The 26,142-nt window shown below is 31.8% G+C and overlaps 2 protein-coding genes across 4 annotated transcripts; both read right to left on the bottom strand.

The window, feature by feature from the left end:
- Positions 1-1,449: 1,449 nt before the first annotated feature.
- LOC117907825 (putative methylesterase 14, chloroplastic) lies at positions 1,450-10,595 on the bottom strand. Its single transcript, XM_034821482.1, has 5 exons — positions 10,122-10,595; positions 7,992-8,231; positions 7,747-7,890; positions 7,009-7,143; positions 1,450-2,050 (listed from the first exon to the last, which is right to left on the bottom strand). Exons 1-5 carry the CDS (start codon positions 10,365-10,367, stop codon positions 1,778-1,780), a joined length of 1,038 nt encoding a protein of 345 aa, XP_034677373.1. The 5' UTR covers positions 10,368-10,595; the 3' UTR covers positions 1,450-1,777.
- Positions 10,596-16,116: 5,521 nt separating this feature from the next.
- On the bottom strand, positions 16,117-22,587 carry LOC117907660. Of its 3 annotated transcripts, XM_034821285.1 has the most exons (3): positions 22,276-22,587; positions 20,967-21,057; positions 16,117-17,549 (listed from the first exon to the last, which is right to left on the bottom strand). In XM_034821285.1, the coding sequence occupies exon 3, from the start codon at positions 17,531-17,533 to the stop codon at positions 16,280-16,282; it is 1,254 nt and encodes a 417-aa protein (XP_034677176.1). In that variant the 5' UTR covers positions 17,534-17,549; positions 20,967-21,057; positions 22,276-22,587; the 3' UTR covers positions 16,117-16,279. The 3 variants fall into 3 exon arrangements, with proteins under 3 accessions (XP_034677176.1, XP_034677174.1, XP_034677175.1); XM_034821283.1 differs by lacking the exon at positions 20,967-21,057 and having other exon boundaries at positions 22,276-22,586; XM_034821284.1 differs by lacking the exons at positions 20,967-21,057; positions 22,276-22,587 and adding an exon at positions 21,842-22,216.
- Between the last annotated feature and the right edge of the window lie 3,555 nt (positions 22,588-26,142).

Raw genomic sequence — 26,142 nt, 5'->3', positions numbered from 1 at the left:
AATAAATAAGGATATATTAAAATGATATTGGAACTTTATTAAATAAATAAATAATAAACTTCAAATTTATTATATCATATCATGCTTTTAAGGTTTTTATCCTAACATAGACTTATACAATATTCAATTGAATCTGATTATTAAAGAGGAGGACTTGATTATTAAATGGGTTAAATGGGTTATTCGACATGTTATTTGTTTAATAATTAAATAGCATATGAGTTTATGTTTTTAACACAATTATTATTTGTATTGGGTTTGGGTTAATAACCTATGTAGTATAATACCTAGATTTCGATACAACACAAACACAACCCATTTACACAAATTGCCACCCTAACCATGCCACTTTCTTCAAACTCAATGTCTCTTGTTACCCATCGGATTCTAATCATATGGATCATGATTTTGCTTCCAAAATACTGATTAGGGCACAAATTTTTTTGAAAAAACAATTTTGCCCCTTCAAATGTTATTTTTAATGTGTCTTACATTGTACTTAACTAAACAATAGAGCACTTTAAAACAAAATAAATTTGAAAATTTTTTAAATTTAGAAACCAGATTTAAAATGAAAGCCTTTATGTGCACTTTCTAGCAATCAACCACATTTTATATAATATAAGGTAGAAGTATACATCCATGATGGAGGTGACAAAGTTTGATACTATTCGTCACCATGATTCAAACATGTTTTTTCGTGGGTCGGGATAAAATATAATCATGTTTAGATAAAATTCATATCAACTTGTATAACCTATATAATAAATAAATAAATAAATATATATATATATATATATTTTATCAATCTACATAACATGAGCTTGACCCGAATTGACCAATTTAATAATCATATTGATTAACATGATTATAATTATAACCTATTTAACTCATATTTGATTCATTTAAAATTTGATTTTAAATAAAAAAAATCAATTAAGTCATAAACATGTTAGATTGAGAGATTAATCACATATAAACTCATATAAGATCTAACTCAATCTTTTTATTAAACAAGACAATTATTAAATGATTTAAATGGGATTACATGATATATTATTTATTTAATAATTAGGTCGTGTTTGGATTCATATTTTTTATCCGATTACTATTCGTGACCTATTTAGTAGAGTGTCTCACCTTTAACAAGACACAAACGCAACCCACCAACATGAATTGTGACCGCTAATCCATACCAGCTAAAGTTTGTTTTACTACCGGTTTGAGATTCATGATAAATAAAAAAAATAAAAAGGCTGTAACTAGAAGTTGGTTGCTAAAGAGAATATGAATACATTCACTGATAAAAACTACAAACAGTTACAGAGAAGCATCATGAGCTGTAATTACTAATTAGAACAAGAAATCACCCAGAAATGGACTCAAATCACCAAACCTACCACGGACCTCTCCATCTTCATCAGTACGATTTCACTTAGAAAATGAAAATGAACAATAATAGCTGACAAGCTTATGAACATCAACTTTAATCTTTACCAGCTATGTTTAATATGACATTGATTCGTTCGGAGAATAAGTCGATTACCCTATTTCCTATATATATAATCCATGTTTTGAAAGAAAATGAAAGATCCTATATATATAATCCATGTTTTGAAACAAAATGAAAGAAATGGCATACTTCAGTCAGATCACTGCATTTTCTACATACAAGAAGGGCCTTCCTTGTTGTCAGGCCATGTGAGTAACCAACAACTACCCTGCTTCTCCTTAAGAAGAAAAAAAAAACTGCCCTGATGTTTATGGAGATGTATGGTTATGGGATTTGAGCAATTTCAAGTAAAATTTTGTGCAGGGACTGTGGCTTTGAGAAGAATGGGCAGTGATCACTACCTTTGATCTTGAAGACTCCTTCAGGTGGGTTCTCCCTCACTAGCTTTTCTTGGACATCTGGTGAAAGTGCACGATCGTCCAGCGTCTGGATGAAGAACCGGCGGCCTTTTCCATAGTTTTCAGGGGAAAGGGACAGCTTCTCCATGATAGGCCCCAGAGGGATGGGTCTCATGGAAACTGTTGCCAGAGCAACATCCTGAAATGAACCATGTTACATGTTAGTTTCATTACTCTATGTTATTAGGACATCTTCACCCAAGGAAAAGGACACAAATTCTTTGTAGACTGGAGAAAGTTTATTCTCTACTCATCAAGCAAGAATAAATGTGTCGATTTGAGATGGTGGATCACACAACCATGGTACTTATTGTTGACACAATTACAAGCAACCCATCTGTGAAATGCATATCAAAAGTTTAAATGGTAAAACAATCAGCCCGGTTTTAAAGCGTTAAGAGAAAAAAATCTAATCAAGAGGATTTTCCTCAAAAAGTTGCTTTGGCTTCAGGAATTATGAATGATTATCTTCAAACTAGGAACAATTATGAAGGTTAGGGAGTAAGTTTCAAGAAGATGTGCTAAGTACGTCAAAGCTGTGTATAACAGAGAACTGATTCTAGGGGAATGCTTGGTGGAATTACAGTTTTTTACAGCAGTTGATGGCTAGGAACCTTATTGATGCAGCTCATGTTAAATGAGATTAGAAACAAATTTAATTATTCCGAGGAAACATTTTGTTATAGTTGGAAAAAGGGGTAAGATGTGAAGGCTTGGTTGGATTGACTGAGTCTCAGATACTCACTTTGAACAGGCTTTATACCCAGGTCTGACTGAATTCTTGGAGTATACACATTCAAATACCAGCGAGTACTGGTTATCAAGAGAGGATTCCATCAATTCTTCTTAGTTCTAAAAGCATATAAGACCTTTTTATTCATTTATTTGGTTTAACAGAAACAATATATGTACACAATGAAAGTGAAAACCTCGCTGTCCCTGTAAACCCACAGTCCTGATGAAAATGAAAGCCATCCCAAGTCCATGGTATATACCCACACAGAAGAATTCACCAGTGGACTAGTTAACATCTCCCAAACAAGCCCTTTCACCAGTGGCATGCATTGGAAAACTAATAGTTCTTCATCACTAATACTAAGCTCACCCTTTCTTAAAGCTCATATCTCAGAAGAAAAAAGGGCTTTGATTATTCTAATGAACTCATGCATTCTTCCGACTTTCAAAATTAATTGGAGACTTACCTAATTCATAAACTCCAAGAAGTCAACAATAATACTCTTAAAATTTAATGGCTCTTTTACACTCTCATAATATAATTACCCACGGAAAGATACTTTAGAAATCCACCAATTTAGAGGAATACTAATTGCAGCTATAGGTTTAAAACCGAGATTGATTACCATGACCATATTTTTGCCTCAACTGTGACACGTTTAATACGAGGCCACAAACAACATGATATTCACAGGCCAGCATAAAAAGGAGACCAAATCAAAACTAGCTTTGGTAGTTGAATGTGCTAAATGAAGGCTAGAGTGGCTCAAAATGAACAAATGAATTGATGAAAAATCGTTCATTTTTAACAGAATATGTATAAATATGCTAATTGGTGGACTAGGAAATAACTACATGCTTCTAAAAGTTCCATAAAAATTAGAAGGGGGAATGAAACCTCTTTCCAAGATCCTCAATTATTTTAAATACTAATACTAATGCTAATTTTGATAAAGTTGTGCAATATTGATGGGATTAGCCCCTTAAAAAGCAAACAAGATGAAGCAATGGGAAAAGGAGAAAAACCCAAGTGGAAAATTAGAGACTGTTGGGTCCTGTTGAACAACCAACACGTGTGTCCCCATAGGCACATGTGGAGAGATAGACAAAGCCATAAAAAAACAAATCACGGATAGCTTCCTTTGAGCTTGCACATGCGCTCAATAAATTAAGGAACTAAAAAAGCAATGAGGTTCCAAGTTATGATCTCCTGCTAAATGAGATTTTGATACCATGTTAAGTGACCAATTTTCCTAAAAACCTAAGCTGTTAGGATTTTAACCCACAATGTATACCATGATCTCTATACTACAACAGGTCCCACTATATGAAGCCCATCACCTTATGGAGGATATATTTGTTGTTATGGTTGAACCTACTTGATTTTAGGCTAGGGTCTCATTGAACAAAATCAGAAAATTTTACATTCAAAGGTAGTTTGGTAACTTGGTGTCAAATTCAATAGACCTTTAAAAGGGATTGAGAAACCAATCTCCATATAAGAAAGAGTTCTAAAGACGATAGAAGAGGGCATTCTCGGCAGATCTTGCACTTAGGTAATGGTGATAATCCATTATTTTCTGATTCTTTTTTTATGACAGTCCTAAAATGCGTTGGGGAGATTTTAAGCTGATTCTTTTTCTTCTTTTTTTTCTCGTTTACCTTTTCTGCACTACTGTACGGACTTCTTACTCTAACCTTACTTTTACCTCCAATAACTGAACAACTAAAAACTATTTCCTTGTTCAGAATTTAAGCCAGAATTTCATTTTTAGTTTCAGCCCATAAGCCACCTAGAGAACCATTCAGAGCATAATCCTATCCTATCAATATCCAAGTGTAGGCAGCCTCATTTGCAATTTTAAGGGTTAGCTACAACCACTTTTTGCCCCATGGGAAAAAATCTTTGGATTAAAAAGCATGTGAGAAGTCAAATGGTAAATACAAACATGAATCTTGTAAGAGTGCATAACATACATTTTGGGCTAAAATCCTATAAACTTAAGCTTTTAGGAAAATTGGTTATCTAACATAGTATCATAGCCTTGTTTGGTGGGAGGTCATGTGTTCGAACCTCACTGCATATTTGTTTCCTCAATTTATTAGGCTCAAAAGAGGCTATTTTATTTCTTTAATTTATTAACCAAAAGAGGCAATTTTATTTCCCCAATTTATTAAGCCTATGTGTAAGCACAAAGGAGGCTACACGTGAGGGAGTGTGTTAGAGTATGTAATATACATTATGGGTCCAAGTCTTATAAACTTAAGCTTTTAGGAAAATTGATTGTCTAACAAGCCTAAAAAATAACTAGCAATGAAAAAGATTCATTCGATTGGCTAGAGGAACATTCACTATACAAAATCACAATCAGTAGCAATCACTGAACCCAAGAGTGGATCAGCAACCACTGAACTCAAAAATGGACAATGAGATAGTGAAGCTCTTGGAAACAAGGTTGGTTGACCACCACTCTGTTATGAAGATAAACCACATCAAACTAGGTAATGTACAATGAGAAAACAGGATCAGTAGGGTAAATTTATGACGAAAAATCAACAGAAAATTTGACTGAAAACCTGATAGATAAGGTCACCACATCATGATTACAAAAAGGCTTGTAAAGTTTTGACAAGCCAGTGATGCACTGAAAAGGTACGACATGAGGTTGACTCTAGGAAAGTTGGTTCTAACAGCTGTTGGCTCATGTCCATGAAGAATAACTTGACTGGGTCTCCATGCTAGAAAATTTTGAAAGTTTTTTTTTGGCTAAGCCTTTAGGACTCTCCATGGGGACCCAAACCAAACCTCAGGGTGCTGACTACCCCTACAACAACCAACACAGGGTAAATTCAAGGTATCATCAATAGTAGGATTCGAACCTAAGACTATGTGTTGCTTACTGAAACCACACTTCCCAGTGTTCGCCCTAACCAACTGGGCTACCCTAGCAGGTTAGAAAATTTTAGAAGTTTCAACTTTGTAAAGGCAAAGATGGAAGGGTCCAGGATGCTTAAGGTGGCATAGCATTTGAGAACGAGCTCAACAAAACCAGGTAATCACATATAGACATGTGGGATGGGATGAAGTTAAAGATGGTTGAGCACTTCTTTCTATATATAAGAGATGATGGAAACTTTTGACCTGCAGATTACAAAACAACCTTGAACCCCAAGATATTTTCTCTTAAACAATCCTTAAAATTGGCTTAAGAATAAAAAATAGGTTTCTTGATTTGATTATTCAAAATCATATATAAGAGTGAAGCACAACTAGTTGCTCAAAACAAAGTAAATTTAGAGTGGAGATTTGATTTAGGATGGCCAATGCACATACTTGGTCGTTGGAGAATGTATATCAACTTACCCTTAAAGATTCACCCGAATTTTGCTAATGCCCACACTTCTTGCACACAATAAACCTTTTCTTAACCCCTCTTTTATCCCTAACCCCCATCCCTTGATCATAAACTCCAAGAATATTTAACTGGACCAAACCCAAAAACCCTACTATTGTGGATGTCCAGATTTTGGACAAGCTTTTTTCCCCCTGATTTCTGCCAGCAAACAACCTAAAAAGGTAGTAGTCATTCTGTCCTAGATTCCATTCACAGATCCTAGTCCTCTTTCTCCATCAACCCCTAAAAGACTTAACTTCTAGCTCACCAATATCTCATTGTAGGCAGCATTAGCCAATTTAGTTTGAACATTCTTCTATATCAGACATGTTGCAGATCCTTTTACGAGTTAGCTACCAACTATTGCGGCTCCTGCCTCCAAATTTCCAATTAATGGACTTGAGAACTAATCCTCCTCTACTTTGAGCTGCTCTGAAGTTGTGAGTTCATCACAGGCACTCTTAAAAATGTTTACATACGAGGATGTTTGGTTAAAAATAGTACATACAATGATAAATTAGCAAAAAACCCTCAAATACAACCATTCCTCAATTTTTTTTTTTTTGTTTTCCTCTATGACTTTTGAGTTAAATAAGCTGTATGCACACATAAATAAACAATATCAAAATCTACCCATGTAGAAGAACGTATACATGAATCATACCAGATATGTAGAAGAGCTAGGAGGCGATCTAAACCCTAACTTAATTTTTAAAAGTCACCACTAATCCAGTCTCAATCATGCTCTATCCACAGCTAGTTACTTAACTCTTTGGACTCAAAATATCATCTCAAAAATGAATTTGGTTATTAGATGACAGAAGAGTCTAGGTTCCTATGTCTTGATAACCTAAAAGTTCTTTCATGAGATGAATACAAATATGGTACTCCAAGTGACATTAATTAAGAGAAAAAACCCAGAAGATACTATGAAAAGGGGAAAAAAAAAGGCTAGGACTGAAAATACCTTTGTTGGGGTTTGGTTGAAATATAACCCCTTAAGTTGCAAGTTCCCAAACATGAATGCAGTAGGAGGCTCATCTTTGCCATTCCCATAAATTAAAAACTCTGATTCCTTCAAGAAAAGTTCCGAAGACCCAAGCTGCAGAAAAGGGGAAAAAATGTTATAAGAAAACATGTAAGCTGGAGAAATCAAAGCAACAATAACTATAATAAAGAATTGCATTCCACACAATGAATTTCAGACTGCCTTGGCTGGTCATGATGGTTTCTTGTTTGGGCTGACAGGTGTTCACTGAGTGGTGTGATGGACTCTTTAAGAGAATTAACTGACATATTGAATTTCAATTCAACTTCAGCATTACAAAGCTGATAAAAGCAATGTCAACGAGGCAAAAAGGAAAAGAAGCATACTGTGTTGCTGAAAATTCCATAACCAACTCATGAAGTTTGTCAATGATTTTGGGACATTCTTGAATCACAGAATCCAAGGCAATAAAAGCTTTAGTATGCACTTAAAAAACATGTGGGAATTTTGGGTGGCTGTTGCAATAAGTGGAAGCATTGTGCCACAACACTTGGCAGGCATTCAGTAAAACAGAGTTTTTCCAGTACATATCAACTATGTATGAAATTCCAAGTGGTGAAGTATAATGATGAATCATTGCAATTTTTGCACAAGATTAGCCATTCAGTAGGCGATGGAATATAACCTTAAACAGGTGATATAACACTGATTATGTACCTCTTCAGCAAACACATCAAAAGGCCTCTGCCCATCAGACACCATTGTAGCACAAAGAAAAACTGCTTTTGAGATCTTCTGTGAGAAATGCTCCAAAGCATATGAAACAGATGCGCCTCCACTACTGTGACCAACCAAAATAACCTGTAAAAAGGGCTACAGGTATTACAAGATTTACCAGAATAAATGCCAGACACGTGCTTCGAGATATACAGGAATCATTGTGATTTTACACACCCTCTTACCTTTTCATCCTCTGGAAGGTTTTCTAGATAATCAGTCAGTGGTTTTGAATAGTTTGCCAATGTAGTGACACTATTTGTGTCTGCCCGATCAATACCAGATCCCCTAAGATCTAAGGCAGTTGGAGCCAAACCCACTTCCTCTAACAGAGCAATAGTTTTATACCAAGACCATGCTCCAAATCCTTCTCCATGTACCAGAACAAATTTTTTTGTTTTAACATTCTCCAAAATATCTGGTCCCTGAAAAGGACATATAGCACAATGAAATACATGGTGAAGAATTTATTCACAAAAGGCAGCAAGAAAATGGTGAATGCCTTATAAATGGTACATGACCATAATCTTCTAAGGAAACTTGAAAGTTTCAACAGATGAAATAATTGCCAGGCTACAGTCTTTCTGCTAAGTAGAAACAGCAGCAGAGCAAAGAACAAAGATCGAATTCAAGAAAAATTTGGAGCTGATGTATCAAAAATTGTAATGCAATGAACTCCTCATGGTGTGAATACCCAACCATAGGCATCTGGATAGTGTATTGAATTATATATTATTGTATTTTCCAGGTCAAATGCAGAATTGGGACATAATAAATTTCATTTGGTAGAGCATAGTGGACACTTTCTGCAAAATACCTGGATCTACAGATGCAAAGTTGTGATAAGTGTGAGTTCCTCAGTACAGGAGTTCAACTAAACAGCATTTGAATAACAAACACAATGAAAGAAATCAAAACACATGGTTACTTGTATGACATATATAGGCTATGTTTGGTTCTAGGAAGATACTAAGGAGACAAAAACAACGCTAAGGAAAATTATTTTCTCATGTTTAGTTTACTATGGAAAATATGGGAGAAAACATAAATAATTAAAATAGTTAGAAACTTATCTATTTTCAAATTACTTAATCTTTATATAAAAGAGTTAAAATAAGTAAAACGAGCTTGAAGTAGTCTTTAAAAACTAATTTATTGTCTTTAAATCTATTTTTTATTTTCTTTCACTTTTTCTTTCCTTGTACTTTTCCTATCTATTTTCTTTCCCTCACATTTTCCCTCAAATTTTCCTACAACCAAACATAGCCATAGATTCCAGGATCTTCTGCTACTATTTTTGAAAAAAGTAGCAATCATATAGAATACAAACTATTTGAGTGTCCTTGGAAGATCCACGTCCTCCCTTGCTTCAACTAGCTCTCTTATATAGGCTGCAATGACACTGTAGATAACAATTCACACAGCAACAAGACATTTAAGATTTTTTTACTTGCCTACTACTTAAGGCCACTGAAACAGAAAGGACGATCTAATCACATAAAAGTTTCAGTCATCAAGCCCTCAACAAAAATAAGTCATGTAGTAATAGACTCCATGCCTTTCCTGTCATGCTGTGAATTACCAGAAACTTTTAAGATGTTTCTGTTTCAATTTCAAAAGGCACAGTTAAGCGCATGATCAATGACACTCAATAGTCAACTCTAGAGATACCCAAGTCCGTGAATTGCTGTTCAAGGCTCAAAAAACACTAAACTTCAGAGACACCTGACCACACAAAAATTACAATTTAAGGCTTATAAAGCAAGCATGGATCACAAGAAAAGACTGAATCTTCTGACCTTCTACTTCCTATAAAGAACCATGTGAATAAAGTCCAAGGGCTTATTTGGCATTATAAAATTGCATTTAGACAAACAGAAAGCAGGCTGTTCCTTTCATCTTTTCTAACCCCTTTTGACTGCTGAAACAAACGTTTTGAATTCCTTGTTTTCCTTTATACTCCGTTTGGCTGGCAAGAAAAGAAAGTTCAATTCCAAACCAAATACAGCCATCAATTCCATTCCAAAGATGATAAACAAAATTAGCTCACAACCAAGCCTTGTACAAATCACATGCTTCAAATTGCTTTCCATGGCCTGAATTAGTTGTCATATGAAGCTTTGCTGTTGTTTTTGTTGATGTGATTATTATATTCTCCAACTTTTCTACACATTACCAATACTACTACTTTTTTCACTTTAAAGAACAGCTTACAGATCTCAATCATCACAACCCACTTTTCATCATTTGATCCAATTATCTAAGAAAATAGCCACTACCCAGAAAGCAAGAACCCTAAATATCCCTAAATATACCTGTTTTCCATTAGAAAACGGATCGGAGAGGGTGTGGCGCCGCGAGCTAGTCGACCCAATTCGCCTAGACATGGACCCGTCAAACCTCTGGGACAACTGGTGCTGCTGAATTGCCATTGACAAAGCTTGCCTGTGCAAGAACTCCTCCTCATCCAGCATTTTCCTCTGAGACCTCCCAACCCTCTTGCTCTTTGACCCATTCTCCCTTCCATCTTTCTTTGTCATGCAAATGAACTTGTTACCCATTTCTCCAAATCCAATTTCGCACAAAACCCACCACTATTTTCCAGGGAAACTCCCAAAATCAGAAGATCGTCATGGAAACTGAAGCTCTGGTCAATGCAGTTTTCTTTTTCTTTCCAGACATCAAGATTCCTCTATTTTTCAAATTTTGTTGGGAAAATTTTGGATTATTGAGAAAAATAAAGATAATAGGGTAGGTAACAGAGGGTTTTGATTGGAAAATCTGTGGGAACAACTCAATCCAACTCAAGCAAACTCTATTTAATGCTGTCCTTTTCAACGGTTACTCTCTCTCTCTAGAAATTCATTCTTTTTTGTTTTTTCTCCCTGCCCAATCTACCTGTATTTCTAGATATGTAGTTTTATAAATATTATTTTTTGTGTTTCTTAAAGTCCATAAACTTTTTTTCATGGTTTTAATTTTATAAGGAAAAAAAACCGAAGTTTTAGCAATAAATTCAATGAAATCTGGTTTTCTGACATCATCATAATTTCATATTATATGTTTAAATAAATAAATAAATAAATCAATACATATATAGTCATGTAAAATTAATTAATAATTTCTATATATATAATATGAATTTTAAAGCTTTTTTTTCATAAATTTTAAGGTAGTCATCCTTTTAATGGAAATTTTAAAATATAATTTTAATATTTTTGTTTCATCATAAACTTAAATTGTTATTTTCAATTTCTATATATATAATATGAATTTTAAAGCTTTTTTTTCATAAATTTTAAGGTAGTCATCCTTTTAATGGAAATTTTAAAATATAATTTTAATATTTTTGTTTCATCATAAACTTAAATTGTTATTTTCAATTTCTATATATATAATATGAATTTTAAAGCTTTTTTTTCATAAATTTTAAGGTAGTCATCCTTTTAATGGAAATTTTAAAATATAATTTTAATATTTTTGTTTCATCGTAAACTTAAATTGCTATTTTCAATTACTAAAATTAATAATTCAAACCGCACTTAAAAATAGGACATTTCCATTTTTTATAGGAATTTAGCTACCGGGAATAATGGTATTTCCAAAGACTAAAATACGTTTTTAATAAATTAATTATTATTTGCACATAAATAAAAAATAATTTTAAAAATACTGATTTTCTAAATTTTTTATTTTCTTAAATGTTTAATTATTTTTATAAAAAAATGTTTCCAATAATAATAAAAATTATTATTATTTTCTATCATATGGTATTTGGTTAAAATTAGAATGAAAAATTCATATATGGATTTGAAATGAAATTTGGTTAAGAGTTCGGAGTTAAGACCACCCACATGGCCCCACCAAGCAATATACCAGTAGAAGGATATGGCGCCACGTGTACCACTAGATGCCAATGGTTGACACAAGTGTATATGATGATGCCACGTCAGCAGATCATGGGTGTATGAAAGTGAGTTCCATTGACATCCCCATCATTGTTTATGCTTTTGTCTTTTTTACCTTTTTTTATTTTTTTATTTTTTTATTTATGCTTTTGTCTTTTTTACCTTTTTTTTATTTATTTTTATTTTTTTATTTACTTTTTTTAATGGTAAATGATACACTTGGTATATAAGATGGTGTCATCTCTTTTATTAAACTTGATTCTCTCTCACTTTCTTTTTATTTTTAAATTATTTTTGTATTTAAATAATAAGAGGTTGATGCGTCCATGGAATCATGGCCTTGATCTCAAGCTTTTTTTTATTTCCTTTATAAAATTATTAAGTTAGAAAATAGAATTAATAATTTTTTATTCAATATATTTTAATTTTTTAAACAAATTTATGGTAAGAGTTCTAATGAGACCCGAGAAAAGATTGAACTATAAGAAAATTTTGTATAAGTTTTAAAAGACTAAATATAGAGAGTTTTTAGTTGGAATCCCCTGGTGGTGAGTTAGAACCGAAAACTCTACCCTCGTAACAGAAAGGAGGGATTTGATAAATGTTGAGAGAACTCCTCCAACATTATTATGAACTCCTTGAACATGACTTATCTCTTCGAAAGGTCTTATTCAATTCTTTTCGTAAGAAATGAATTACAATCTCTCTATTAAAAGTAATTGCGTTACAACATGTTCGGTGTCTCATTTAATTTTTTGTTTAGAAATTGGACACGGACTACTATATATACGAGAACAAATGAATCAAAATTATGATAAAAATAAATTCAATCCCATGAACTTTTACTTCAATTCTTATTTTTTATTAATAACCACGCTAAAATAAATTTCTCATTCTCGTACCCTATTCAAAACATGAAAAGTTAAATGAATATATAAATTTTGATTTAATTTTAATTAACTTCATCCTTTAAATTGTGAAATGGAAGCAACATTCTATCAAACCCTATTTGTAAAGCAAATGTGATGGCAAAAGTTTAGGGTAATATTTTCTTTTTATTTATTTTTATTCTATGATTATGTGGGACCAAAATGCAGCTGGTATTCCACTCAACCCACCAGCCCCCATATTATTTTAATAAATCATGTGAACTTGTAACCAAAATTTGAGATTCTAATAACTATCTTTTGGATTTAGTCAATATATTTTTTGAATTTTAATGCTCCAAATTCAGACATTGGCTTTCCTTGTAAACTTCCTCTTACTCACACTTTTGTCTTAGGCCCCTTTGTCCTTGTCTTCTCTTTAACAAAAATTGTTTGGTTTTGATTCTTTTGCCTTTTTTTTTAGTATTTTAATATCCAAATCATAGAAAAAAGGAGGGGAGAAAGAGAAGGAATTTACAAAATCACCCTTGAAAAAATAGTATTTATTTATTTATTTATTTTTATGGAAAAGAATTATATTTTGGTGCCCCTTATAATATGTAATTGGTTAAAGTATTTCAATTATTTTCTCTATTTTTATGAAATAGAAAAAAAAATTCATAATTATGTTTTTTTTTTCTTTTGTACCCTCTTTCATGTGGATATGTAAAAAAGTTTACAAAATATTTATTGAAAACCCAACGAAAAGTTTAGGGCTTGTTTAGAAACTATTTTTTAAAATGGTTTTTCTATTTTTCAAAACAAAAAATACCATTTAATAACAAAAAATTATTTTCTATTTTCTATTCTTAATAATAAAAAATAAGATATTTTCAAATAAAATCTTTTAGTTGTTTTTACTTGTTTTTTGAGGGTTATTTTAAGAATCAATTATACAAACATGTAGAATGATTAAAAATAAAACACTAGATATAAAAATTATTTTTAAAACATATTCAAAAATAGATTAAAAATATTTTAGATTTTCAAACAAAATTTTGTTCTATAAAATTAGAAACAATTTTCAAAATTTGTTTTCAGAAACTATTTTTCAGAACTATTTTCGAAAACAGTTACTAAACAAGTCTTAAGTAATTTAATATTTGATTTAAAAAATATTAAAGAAACAAAGGCTCTTTTATTACTCATTTCTCTTCTTTTTTCTAATCCAAAGAAAATAAATTGAAAGGAAATTAAAACTAAAGAAAATGAATTTGAGGATTTTTAGGTTTTTGTTGATGTGTTTTTTTATTTTTATTTTTACATAGATATATATTTATTAAAATAGTTTAAGTAGATCTCAATTTATTTCAAATTTAAATAGACATCAAAATAATTTTTTTTCACATTTTAGATTTAAAAAAAACTAAAACATATGAAGTCAATTAATAAATTAGAAATAAAATAAGATAGTAAGAAATCTTGGGTTCAAAAAATAAATTAAAGAGTTTATATAAATATTTATTATTTTATATGAAATTATATATATATATGTAAAACCCATTAAATATATCAAGAGAATAATCATTTCACTTGTAGCAATTATGTTTTGGATTCTAAAAATAAATTTTTTTAAAAAAAGAATTTAATACTAGAAATGCTCTCATGGCATATAATTATGTTTTTTAATGGTGACATGATTTTAATGCAACTTAGAGAGGGAGTTAAATAGTATCATGGCATATAATTATGGTTTTTAATAGCGACATGATTTTGATGCAACATAGACAGGGAGTTAGAGGTCACACTCAATTAGGTAATTAGGTATTTTCTCTTAATTGAGTCATTTATGTGATGGAATGTATTAATGTCTTGTTTGTTCGGGGAATAAATATTCTTATCCTTGCTTGGTCTAGAAAATAATAAGAAAAAAATATTAAAAAACATGATTTTCTCGTATTTGATTTATGATAACAAAATTAAAAGAATATAAAATAAATTAAAATTAATTAAAAATGCATTCATTTCTATATTAAAGGAGGATAAATAAGTGAAATAAAATTTAAAAATATGAAAATTAATACATTAGTTTTAATTTTATTTTTTATTTTTTTTTCCTTCTCAAAAATTAAAGATGGCCTGAATATTATGAAGATATAAAAGGGCTAAAGACAAGAAACTACCTCAAATTATGGTATTTGATTTACTCTCTTTGTAGGAAAATATAAAATAATTAAATTATTTGAATATTTATTTATAAATTCTTCAAAGGAAAAATAAATTAAATAAAAATTTTCTCATATTTTTTTAATTAACATTTTTAAAATTTTTTTAATATATTTTTTTTGTTCATATTATGTGAACCCTGCCAAATTAGAGAATAGCCTATTGAAAACATTTTAAAAAACATTTCTCAAAACAGTTTTATGATTTTCTAAAATGAAAATTTGTTGAAAATTTTGAAATGTTATTAATTTTTTTTTGGTATTTTCAAATATTTCCAAAAATAGTTTTATGATATTTTCTAGAACAAAAATTTGTTCTAAAATATTATTGACTTGTTTTTTGCGTTTTCATCTATTTTTTTAAAAATAACTTTAAATATTATTAACTTGTTTTTTGCGTTTTCATATATTTCTTAAAAATTAACTTTAATCTTATTACTTTTATTTTTAATAGTTCTTTGTATTAGTACAATTATTTTTTTTCAAACCAATCATAAAAAAATAATTAAAAATAACTAAAAACAAATAAAATATTTTCTTAGAAAACACCTCTTATTTAAAACAAGTTTTCAATAAATTATTTTAGTAACTCCTCAAACATGAACTAAAATATGAGGTATGCCACAAAAAACACACATAAATGTATGAGTCTTGTAGCTAAGCTTCCCTTTACACTCAACTACCAATCTTCATCCGACCCAAGAAAACCTTTGCACATCTTTATTACCTTTTGGGAGGCTTACGCCCTATAGAAACGGTCTACCTAAGACTGTCCCTTGGTCCATAGGTCTTGACACAAGGTTAGAATTCTATATCTTCCAAAGTGGTATCTCACTAATGGCTAGAAAGGCGTTCTTTGCTCTCCACTTAAGTTGCATGGGAAAGACTCAAGCCAATCCCAAGGACCATATTGGAGTGTATTAGATCATTGGGTTAGACTCTTATTGGGAAGTGTTTTAAACAACAATTATAGAAAAACTTTTCTAATGGTTTTATAAAACAAAAGAATAAAAATTTGTATGCGGACGTGAAATATTGTTAATCCATTTTTTATGTTTTTAATATATTTTAAAAATAACTTCTATATATCGTACTTTATTTTTAATTATTCTCCATATTTATATAATTACTTTTTAAAATAACCCTTAAAAAACAATTAAAAACAACTTAAAATAGTTAAAAAATATTTTTTGAAAACACCTGATTTTTCATTTTTAAGAACACAAAATTATTTTTTGTTTTTCGATTATCAAATATGTTTTTCTGTTTTTTTTTTTATTCTAATGTTCAGCAAATTGTTTTAAAAACCAATTACCAAACAAGACTTACTTTCTCATAACATTTAATTATATACACATACAAGAAAATGTCCTTTCATAAAACACATACCAACCAAAACACAGCTGAGAACGAAGGGAGGCTGTAACTTCAAAAGATTGTCTATCTATCCACAATACCTAAAACAAAGGCTAATTCAATAATTCCCATCTTCACTCGAATCCTTGGGACACCATGAAACAAGGCTATTCACATGAGGCAGGTAGCAGTCAGATAATGGGGTTTCCATGTCAATCTTTCTCATCACCTGGAGTTGGAAATCATAGGCATACAAGGACCCATCTTCATCCCTCTTGAACACCATTTCTTCAGTCGTTCGCATACTGAACAGAGGAACCATGTCCAGTATGCAGCCAGTTGTGATGCAGTGCTGCTTTGTCCAACCTTCTCCAGACAAACCCTTCAAGCTCCAGATGCCGATTTGGAGCATATCTTCATCATGAGACACAAAACATAGGCTGCCTCCCATCTCAACGATTCCATCATGAGTTCTGTAACTCTTTGGGAGCTGGACAGTGTGGAACTTTTCATTTTCCAAGTGCAGAGACACTATGTAATCGTTGTCGTTGATGTGAGGAACCCAGTGCAGAGCTCCCATGGCAGAAACCGGTTTGTACCCGAACCAACTAATGAGCCCAAAAGAAGGTCCATTCACTGGTCTCCAAGTTCTTGTCCCAACATTCAGTATCTCACAATTGATGTACCTCAACTCATCATGAAACAAGTGTACCACTTTGTATTCGCTTGTAGAATCGCTTAATGCAAAGCCATAAGATTCTTGATGGGGTTGAGATAAAGTTCCTAGAGGAAGTTCAGTGAGTTTCCGAGTAACAGGATTCATGACTACCAATCTTCCTCTCTTCAGCTTGTTTTCAAGCAAAATCAGACCATTGAAACTGGCTGTAATCTCGCCCATGCAGCTTATGTTAAACTCTCCAATCTTGCTCTTTCCATCTTTAATCTCCATGAACTGGATATAGGACTTTCTTCTGGGGTCTATGACTGGTTGATGAAAAAGAGGGGCGGATTCCAATTGAAGAAGGTTTACTTCAACAGAGAAAGTGTTTGGTTTCTCTTGTGAGATTGATCTCGTAGAAAAAGGGTCTAAGTATGTTTCTTGTTTCACAATTGGTGTTAAAAAGATTAGAACAACTTCGGAGCGACGGAGATGGGCATCAATGAAAATAGGGCTATTAATCAATTTATACCATGGCTTACAAACCAACCTTGAACTTGGTAGAGATTCAATAGGAAGCCGAACAAGGATGTTAGAAAAACAATCTTTAGGAAGATAGGGTACTTGCTTTTCCTCCACCTTTTTGGACAATGCCCTCTCTTCTACAGATCTCAATAAACTTCTGCACTTGCTCCCTGGTTCTTTGGCCATCATAGGTTCTTAACATGCACTACAATATGTACGATAAAATAACAAAGTCAGAAAATTTTTTAGCCTTCAAGAGAGAAATCAACAAAGGGAAATGATAACATAGAAACAATATTTCAATTCTTCTTATTTAATTTTTGACGGTTTTAGGTAGCAAAGACATATTTGCATTATGAAAAAAATTTACTTTTACTAAAACAGAAACTCTTTATGATCAGCAAGTTTTAAAAATTATAGGAACTGACAATAAAATATTTTCTGCAATGAAGACTTTCTAAATTCAAAATTGACTCACAAAGAAACTTTTGGATTAGGAAATTTACAAAATAGAAAATTCTTGACTACAGTTGCATGTTAGGTAATAAGGATTTTCTGATGTATTTGGAGGTTCTTGCCGTAGATATCTTCGTCCTAATGTGTGCACTTAAAGAAAAGACTCAAAGCAACAGACTCGTCTTAGAAAGCTTTAGGTTTCCAATAAGAACTGATTAACATGACAATGTTTGTGCAAGAGAGTTGCCTAGATTAGCTGACAAGCAACAAATCATAGTATCAAGCAATAATTAGTCGAGCCAAACTGTATCCTTAAACGTTAAAAGAAATCCTCTGAGGCACCTGACAGAGGAAGTCAGTAAACAAAAGGTGGATTCAATAGGGGAAATCAATAGTTTGATTGGAAGTGGCAGAGACTCCATCTTATGTTCCAGCACTGCAGGCCAAAGAGGAAAAAAGACAAAGGTGGAATAGGATTCAAATATTTAAGCATACATGGGTTGCCCGGAATAAATTCTCATTGTGCAACCAGCACATCTGCAATTAGTTTCAGTTCTCCATCCTAAACTATTTGTCTCTATCCCTCTTCTTGCTCACTCTTTCTTTTTATCATTGCATTCAATCCTTTCTCAAATGTGTGTTTTTCCTTAAAGCAGAAAAAGAAGGTAAAAAACAAGTGAAGAAACAAAGAAATGGGACCAACATAAAGTGATGAAATCTAGATAAGAAGAAACGTGACTATTGCAAAATTTAAATAACTGACACATGTTTTAGTCATGTGGTTACTTTTGACTGGATAACTTTGTATAATATGAAAAATAAAAAAACTATTTATATAATTTATATTATCAGAAAGCCTAAATAATATAGTTGGGGGTGTAATTTGAGCAGACTCAACCTGACCCAGCCCAATTTTGGGTGGTCTTGTGCAGTTCCTTTTGTCATTTTGGTTGGGCTTAGGCAAAAAAAGAAAGTTGATCTAAATTGAATTTGAATTGCACTTAGGTTGGGACGTTTGGCAACTCAAACCCAACCCGAACCCAAATTGATTATTTAATAATCTTAATTAGATAATTTATATAATAACACACACACACACATAACAATCATAAATTACTAAATTTTATAGTCTATTATTTAACTATTGATATTTAAATTTAAATTGACTTTAAGAATTTAATTATTACTCAAACAGGTTGTCTTATAAAAAATAGATAAATTATCTTCTTATAAAAAAATTGAGAAATTATTTTATTTATTTTACTTAAAATGAATTTCTTATCAAAATAAAGAAGGAATAAACCCTATGTACCCTATATGGACTTTCACTCTCATCTTCTCCTCTACTGCCATCCACCATTGCCACACACTTTTATTTATTTACAAATCTTTTTGGCTTGCTAATATGTTATGCACTTTTTCCGTTTACTATTTGTCTCTACACCTCCTCTTGCTCAATCTTTCTCTTCATCATTGCATTTGATCTTCTCTCTCTCTCTCTCTCTCTCTCTCTCTCTCTCTCTCTCTCTCTCTGTTTTTTCCTTTATGTTTGCCTTTGGTCCCCAAACTATGAACTCCTCCATCTGAATTTCCTTCATCTACAATTTTCATTTCACTCCCTTTCTGCAAAACCAACTTCTTACTTCCTGCTCTGCCAATTCTTCCCTTCATATTAGCCCCAAAGTTCATTCGCATCATAAAATAGAAGACCACCAATCTGGTTCACCTTTAATTAAGGTGGGATAGATGCATTGAACTACGATTTCCTCCTTGCTTTTGATTCTTTTTTCTTTCTTTTCACTTTTTGCTAGTGATCAGTCATAGATATTATAGTCGACAACTTTAATACAATATTTCTAATTATTCTAGTACTCAAAGATCATTTATTTTTAAATGATATTAGAGTCTCATAATTCACTCAAACTGGAAACAGTTCTCTTTTCTGTTCCAGTTCTAATACCTATGTGGAGATCACCCAGATGTCACAAACACAAATGACAATAACCACTGGATCAACTGCATCTTGAAGTATGGTTTGCAAACATGAAAATAAAGGTTTAAGCAGAAAAAGAAGGTAGAAAACAAGTGGCTAGATGTTCAGGGAAATGATCCATTGTGCACAGTTTACTTCTTCCTTCTACATGCATATAAGCAAAGAATCAAAACAAAAGGTATCATTTTCCTTAACAAGAAACTAAGAAACAAATACACCAACGTTTGCACCCAAATGTAGTCCAGACGTAATCAAGCAATGATAAGTCCAGCATCAAGCAGTATTTTGTTGATCCAATCAGTACTGTTTATGAGTAAACAAGACAAAGGCCGAATAAGATTCAAATATGTGTATTTGCGGATTCTCTGGTAGCAACTTGAATTGATAAAGGACACCATGTCAGTTCTCCATCCTAAACTATTTGTCTCATCCCGTCTCCTCACTTAAGCCTTTTACCTTCATTATTCAATCTTTCCCCCATAATACATCTTCTATTTGCCATTTATTTATTTATTTGTGTGTTTTTTTCACTTCTCCTTCTGTTCTAGTCCTAGAACATGTATCAACTTCATCGGACTACTTTTGCAACTCTAACATGACTGAAATAGATTTTACCCTGCCCCTACAGGTCCTACCTTAAAATAGAAGAACCCCAAACTCTTCACCTCTAATTAAGTTGGGACTAGATGGATTAAGCTACAATTCCCTTTTTGCTTTTGATTCTTTTCTTCTTTAATTTCCCCTTTTTGCCACTTATCAGTTCTCGGTTTGTTAGTCAATATCTTTACTGTAATCCAGCATAGAAACCTATGCTGGAGCCTGGAACAACAAAGAAATTGCAAACCCACATGACAACTGTTTCAATGGAGGCATCCATGTCAACACACCACCAAATTGAATGCATTTCGTCTTAAAACATGATAAATATCATGACAATAAACAACTAAGTGGAAAAAAATGAAGTAGATTGATATTCAGGGAGTGTAAAAATTTGGCATAATTTCAAAACAATGCTATATCAAACAAAAAATGAAAAAAATGCCATTTTTCATTTCAATTTCTCATTTTTTTCTCTTCACCTCAAGATTTAAACAACTATAGGATTGAATCATTGAAGAAGAACACAGTTTCAAGGGTAATCCAATATCCATGTCAAAAAAACCAAAAGCGTACCATTTATCAAAATCATTTATCAATTAGGACCATTAGAGTTCCATGATTTATTAGCCCGAAACAATTCTTCTCTTGATGGCAATTTTGATACCTATCCACAAAGAACCAAGTAATCACAAACCCAATACAAAAACCACTGAATTGTCTACATTTTTGTCTTAAACTAAGATCTAACATCATGAAAATTATGGTTAAAACAGAAAAAAGAAAGTATCTACATATTAAAGGAAATAACCGATCTAGCCTAGTACTAAAACGAATAAAGCCAAAAAAACCTTTTTTTTTTTTCCAATTTCTTGTTTTTTATTTGCGTGAGTAACGAACAACTATATGATTCTATAATTAATGTAGAGCAAAGTTTCATGTATAATTCATTATGGTAGGTCAAAGAATTAAAGACATAGTCTAATACAGTCTATTCTATTACCCCAAAAAATTGAAGAAGAACATAGTTTCAATGGTAAATGCAGAAAATGAACCAGATATCAATTCAATTTAGCAATACTATACCAAAAAAAAGAAAAGAAAAGAAAAGAAAAAAAGAAAAACACAAACAAACAAACAAACATTTTTTGTACATGAGATATAAACAACTACATGATTCAACCATAGCAGAAGAACACAGTTTCAACTGTAAATCTGCATGGGTAAGTGAAAGACCCATACCATTAATGACCCAGATATCAATTCAATGAAGCAACAATAAAGCAGAAAAACCCATTTTTTCCACCATGAGATATAAGCAACAACATCATCCAATTATTTAAATTGGAACTATATGATTCAATTATTGGAGTATAACACAGTTTCAACTGTGAATCAACATGGGTAAGTCAAAGGGAAAAAAAGAAGGGAAAAATCAAAGAATGAGTTACCTACACATTAATCCAATAAAGCATTTTCCACTGTCTGTAAATCAACAAAGGTACGTCAAAGAAATCAAAGAAGCAAAGAATCAAAGAATGGGTGACCCAGATATTAACTTAATAAAGCAATATCAAATCAAAACAATTAGGCAGAAAAAGCCCAGTTTCAACTCTAACTCTATATGGGTAGCTCAGAAAAATAAAAAAAAAGGGCAACCCGGAGATCAATTCAATGAAGCAATATTACATCAAAATGTAAGGAAAAAACCCCATTCTTTCACCATGAGATATAAACAATCATATGATTCAATCATCGGAGAAGAACACAATTCCAACTGTAAATCAACATGGGTAAGTGAAAAAACAAAAAAGAATGAGCGACCCATATATCAATTCAATTCCAATATGAAAATGAAAGGAAAGAAAAGCCAGTATGAGGCTACCTGATTGAAGAAGAAGATTAAGGTGATGGGTGAACTTTCCAAGGCAATTTATCAGATAATCTTGCATCATAGCCTCAAATGCTCATTAGTTTGTGTTTTGAGGTAGCCTTGGGACTGACCCCTCCACGATTCTTCCAATCCAAAGACCTTGACTTCTCCCACCAACGTCGATGACTTCTAGGCCTCCTTTCTCCACCGTGAACCGTGGGTTTGGCCCAGCCTAATGATAGCGATATGTGAACTATTACCATTTGAAGCAACCAACTTTAATCTTCTGAAAGGTAGGTTTAAGGGTAATTTCAAAATTCTCTTCTGTTTCTTTAGATAATATTTTACAAGAAATTTTCAATAGTTTGTTGAAGAGAGAAATTCCCCAAGAAAGTTGGCGGCTGGACACTAAATGAGAATCGTGGGATCCGAGTTGAAATACTCCCAAGTTATTTTCATTTTTGTCCGGGGGAATTTTGGGATATGATTCCATGCCATTCCCAACTTTGAGTCTTCAACTTATTTGCATGATTAAATCTTAAAGAAATGAAAAGAAAGAAATGCAGTATAAAGAAATGGAATTTTTTCATCTTGTGATTATTTGATCGATTGCATATTTTTGTGTAGTATATATTTATATTATCAAAAAATTCGAAATAATATAAATAGAGATGTTTGTACCCATTCAATCAAAGTTTGAAATAATATACATAGAGATGTTTGTACCCATTCAATCCAATTCAATTCGAATCCAACTCAACTATTTTTGTAATTTTGATTAGATTGGATGAAAAAAGAATCAACATGAGGAAAACCCAAGTACCATATGTGGATTTTCACTTTTTATCTTCTAGATTATTGTCATTTATTTTTATCTATTTATAAATTTTTTCGATGATTTTGTGTTTTACAATCTTTAGTAGTGTGAAATTTGATTCCACCTAATCCACCAACCAATATATATTTTTTTTCAACTGGAGCCTAATCTAATTTCAACTTGAGTTTGAAAAAAAAAAAACAAAAAATTGGATTACACAACTTCAAGTTATAAATTGAGCTATTGACTTTGAACAAATATGATTAATTATTAAGTTGACTACCAACTCAATCCAAACCATTCAAGTTACACATGTAATTACTACGGTTGATGAAGATATCACAAATCGAGTAGATTTTCACTTTTTATCTTCTTGATTATTGTCATTTATTTTTATCTATTTACAAATCTTTCCTGTAATTTTGTATTTTATAATCTTTACTAGTGTGAAATCTGATTCCACCTAACCCATCAACCAAGTTTAATCAATATATATTTTTTTTCCAACTCAGCCTAATCTAATTTCAACTTGAGTATGAAAACAAAAAACAAAAAACTGGATTACACCTTCAAGTTATAAATTGGGCTATTGGCTTTAAATATGATTAATTATTAGGTTGACTATCAACTCAATCCAAACCATTCAAGATACATATGTAAATCTGGTTGAAGATATCACAAATCAAGTAGAAGAAAAAATCTTTTTAACAAATACTAGTCAAAACTAACATTTGATATATGAAGTGTGATAGTAAATTATATATATAAAAAAGGATAATAATGATGATTAAGAAGAATTGAAGATTGGAATATATATATATATATATATATTATAGAATTAATTGGAGATTTAGGATTTGTTTGATAATTATTTTTGAAAATAATTCTGAAAAATAGTTTTTGAGAACCGTTTTTGAAAACTATTCTTTAATTTTTATAAAACAAAAGTCTGTTTGAAAACCTAAAATGTTTAAATAATATTTTTAATATATTTAAATATATTTTAAAAATAATTTTATATTTAGTGTTTTATTTTTATTTATTTTATATATTTGTATAATTATTTCTTAAAATATCTCTCAGAAAACAAATAAAAATAACATAAAACAACCAAAAAATATTATTTGAAAACAATCTATTTTCTAGTCTTAATAACAAAAAACATAAAATAGTTTTTTATTGTTAAACATATTTTTTGTGTTTTTTATTTAAAAAATCACAAAACTGATTTAAAAAACAATTCTCAAACAAATCCTTAATCTCTTAGAATTATTTATTTATCAAGAAAGTGAAAACTAATCCGGAATGATTTCATTTTCTTTTACAAAGACTTCATTGAATTTCTTGAATTTAATTCTAATTCTTTCCATTCCTACCTTCTCATTTGATACTTTTGACTCCCGTTTCAATAAATGCACCATTATTGCAAATCATAGTCTTGGTGCCAATACTAGTGTTGATTAAAGGGAATTGCAAGTTTATTGACTAGAAAACATACAATAAGGAGTTACTGCAGAATTTATAGTGAATCGAAATTGAAACAAAAAATGAGCCTTATCATAAACTAATTGAGCCTCATCCTTATCATAAACTGAGCCTTATCATGTCGATCACTAGAATCCTTATCAATTCAAACTATTAAATCCTTATCAGTTTAGTTCAAACTAAATCCTTATCTTTATCCATCCCTTCTCAAGCACAAGGGGGAGATTGCGACGTTGAGCTTGGAGCGCATCACCAAAAATGGATATTGGCATAAGCCTTTGGTCATAATATCAATTATTTGATTTGCACTAGGAACATAGCGTGTAACCACTTGTATGCCAATGACTTTATCTCATAGAAAGTGAAAATCTGGCACGATACGCTTACTATGAGCATGAAGTATAGGGTCTGTTGCCAAGGTAAAGGCACTCATGTTGTCAAACCATATAATTGGAGTTTGAGGAAAACAAACCTGAAGCTCTGTAAGAAGAGATTAGATCCAAGCAAGTTCAGCGACATTCTGATTCGGTACTGGAGTGAGAGACAACAGATTGCTTCTTAGCACCCCATGAAACTAAAGATGAGCCTAGATAAATGCAACAACCACTAGTGGATTTCCGATCATCTGGATTGCTGGCCCAGTCAACATCTGAATATGCAACCAAATCAAGTTGTGATGCTAGTGTAATGAAGAGGCCATAATGCATAGTTCCTTTGAGGTACCGCTTTGCTGACAACAAAAGCAATTTCTGGACGACTGATGGTTAGATATTGAAGTGCACCTACTGTACTTCTGTACATTGTTGCATTTTCAAGTAGAGTGCCATCATATTGGGATAATTGAAAGGAAGTGAAGCATGATATTGCTATTGGTGTTGCTCCAATCATTCGAGTCTTGGTTAGAAGATCCTCAATATACTTGGTTTGAGTAAGATGAAGTCCTGTACTTTGGCGAATTACTTCAATCCCAAGAAAGTGATGAAACTGGCCCACATCTTTGAGTGCAAATTGGTGATGAAGATCAAGATGGACTTGGAAATAAGTTGATTGTTGTTCCTTGTGACAACTATGTAATCAACATAAGTAAGAAAATAACTTGCCTTTAGAGGCATAAATCATTAGTGAAGAATCTGACTTAGATGCTGTGAAATCCCACATAGTCAGTGTTGATGTCAACTTGGTGAAATAGGCTCATGGTGCCTGTTTAAGGCCATAAAGAGCTTTATTCAACTTGCATACATATGTAGGAGTAGTTGCATTTTCAAAGCTAGGAGGTTGTTGCATAAACACTAACTTGGTGAGATCACCATGTAAGAAGGCATTATTGATGTCGACTTGTCAAGTGGCCAATTGTGGTGAACTGCAAGAGCAATGATAATTCTGATTGTTGTTGCCTTTACAACAAGGCTAAATGTGTCACTAAAATCAAAACGGGGTCTTTGAGTGAACCCTTTTGCAACCAAACAAGTTTTATGCCTTTGTATGGATCCATCTGGATTTTTCTTTAACCTGAAAATCCACTTACAGCCAATGACACTCTAGATAGGGGGTAAAGGCACAAGTGACCATGTATTGTT

Source organism: Vitis riparia, chromosome 18 (genome assembly GCF_004353265.1).
Source record: "Vitis riparia cultivar Riparia Gloire de Montpellier isolate 1030 chromosome 18, EGFV_Vit.rip_1.0, whole genome shotgun sequence".
Taxonomy (NCBI): Eukaryota; Viridiplantae; Streptophyta; class Magnoliopsida; order Vitales; family Vitaceae; genus Vitis; species Vitis riparia.
This window is presented reverse-complemented; position numbering and strand designations above follow the sequence as displayed.

Excerpts from the sequence above, each read along its gene's own strand:
- LOC117907825 (XM_034821482.1), bottom strand. The coding sequence starts at position 10,367 with ATGGGTAACAAGTTCATTTGCATGACAAAGAAAGATGGAAGGGAGAAT. Across the intron at positions 8,232-10,121 it reads CGTTTTCTAATGGAAAACAG|GGACCAGATATTTTGGAGAA; the intron begins GTATATTTAGGG and ends TGTCCTTTTCAG. Across the intron at positions 2,051-7,008 it reads TCAACCAAACCCCAACAAAG|GATGTTGCTCTGGCAACAGT; the intron begins GTATTTTCAGTC and ends GGTTCATTTCAG.
- LOC117907660 (XM_034821285.1), bottom strand. The coding sequence starts at position 17,533 with ATGATGGCCAAAGAACCAGGGAGCAAGTGCAGAAGTTTATTGAGATCT.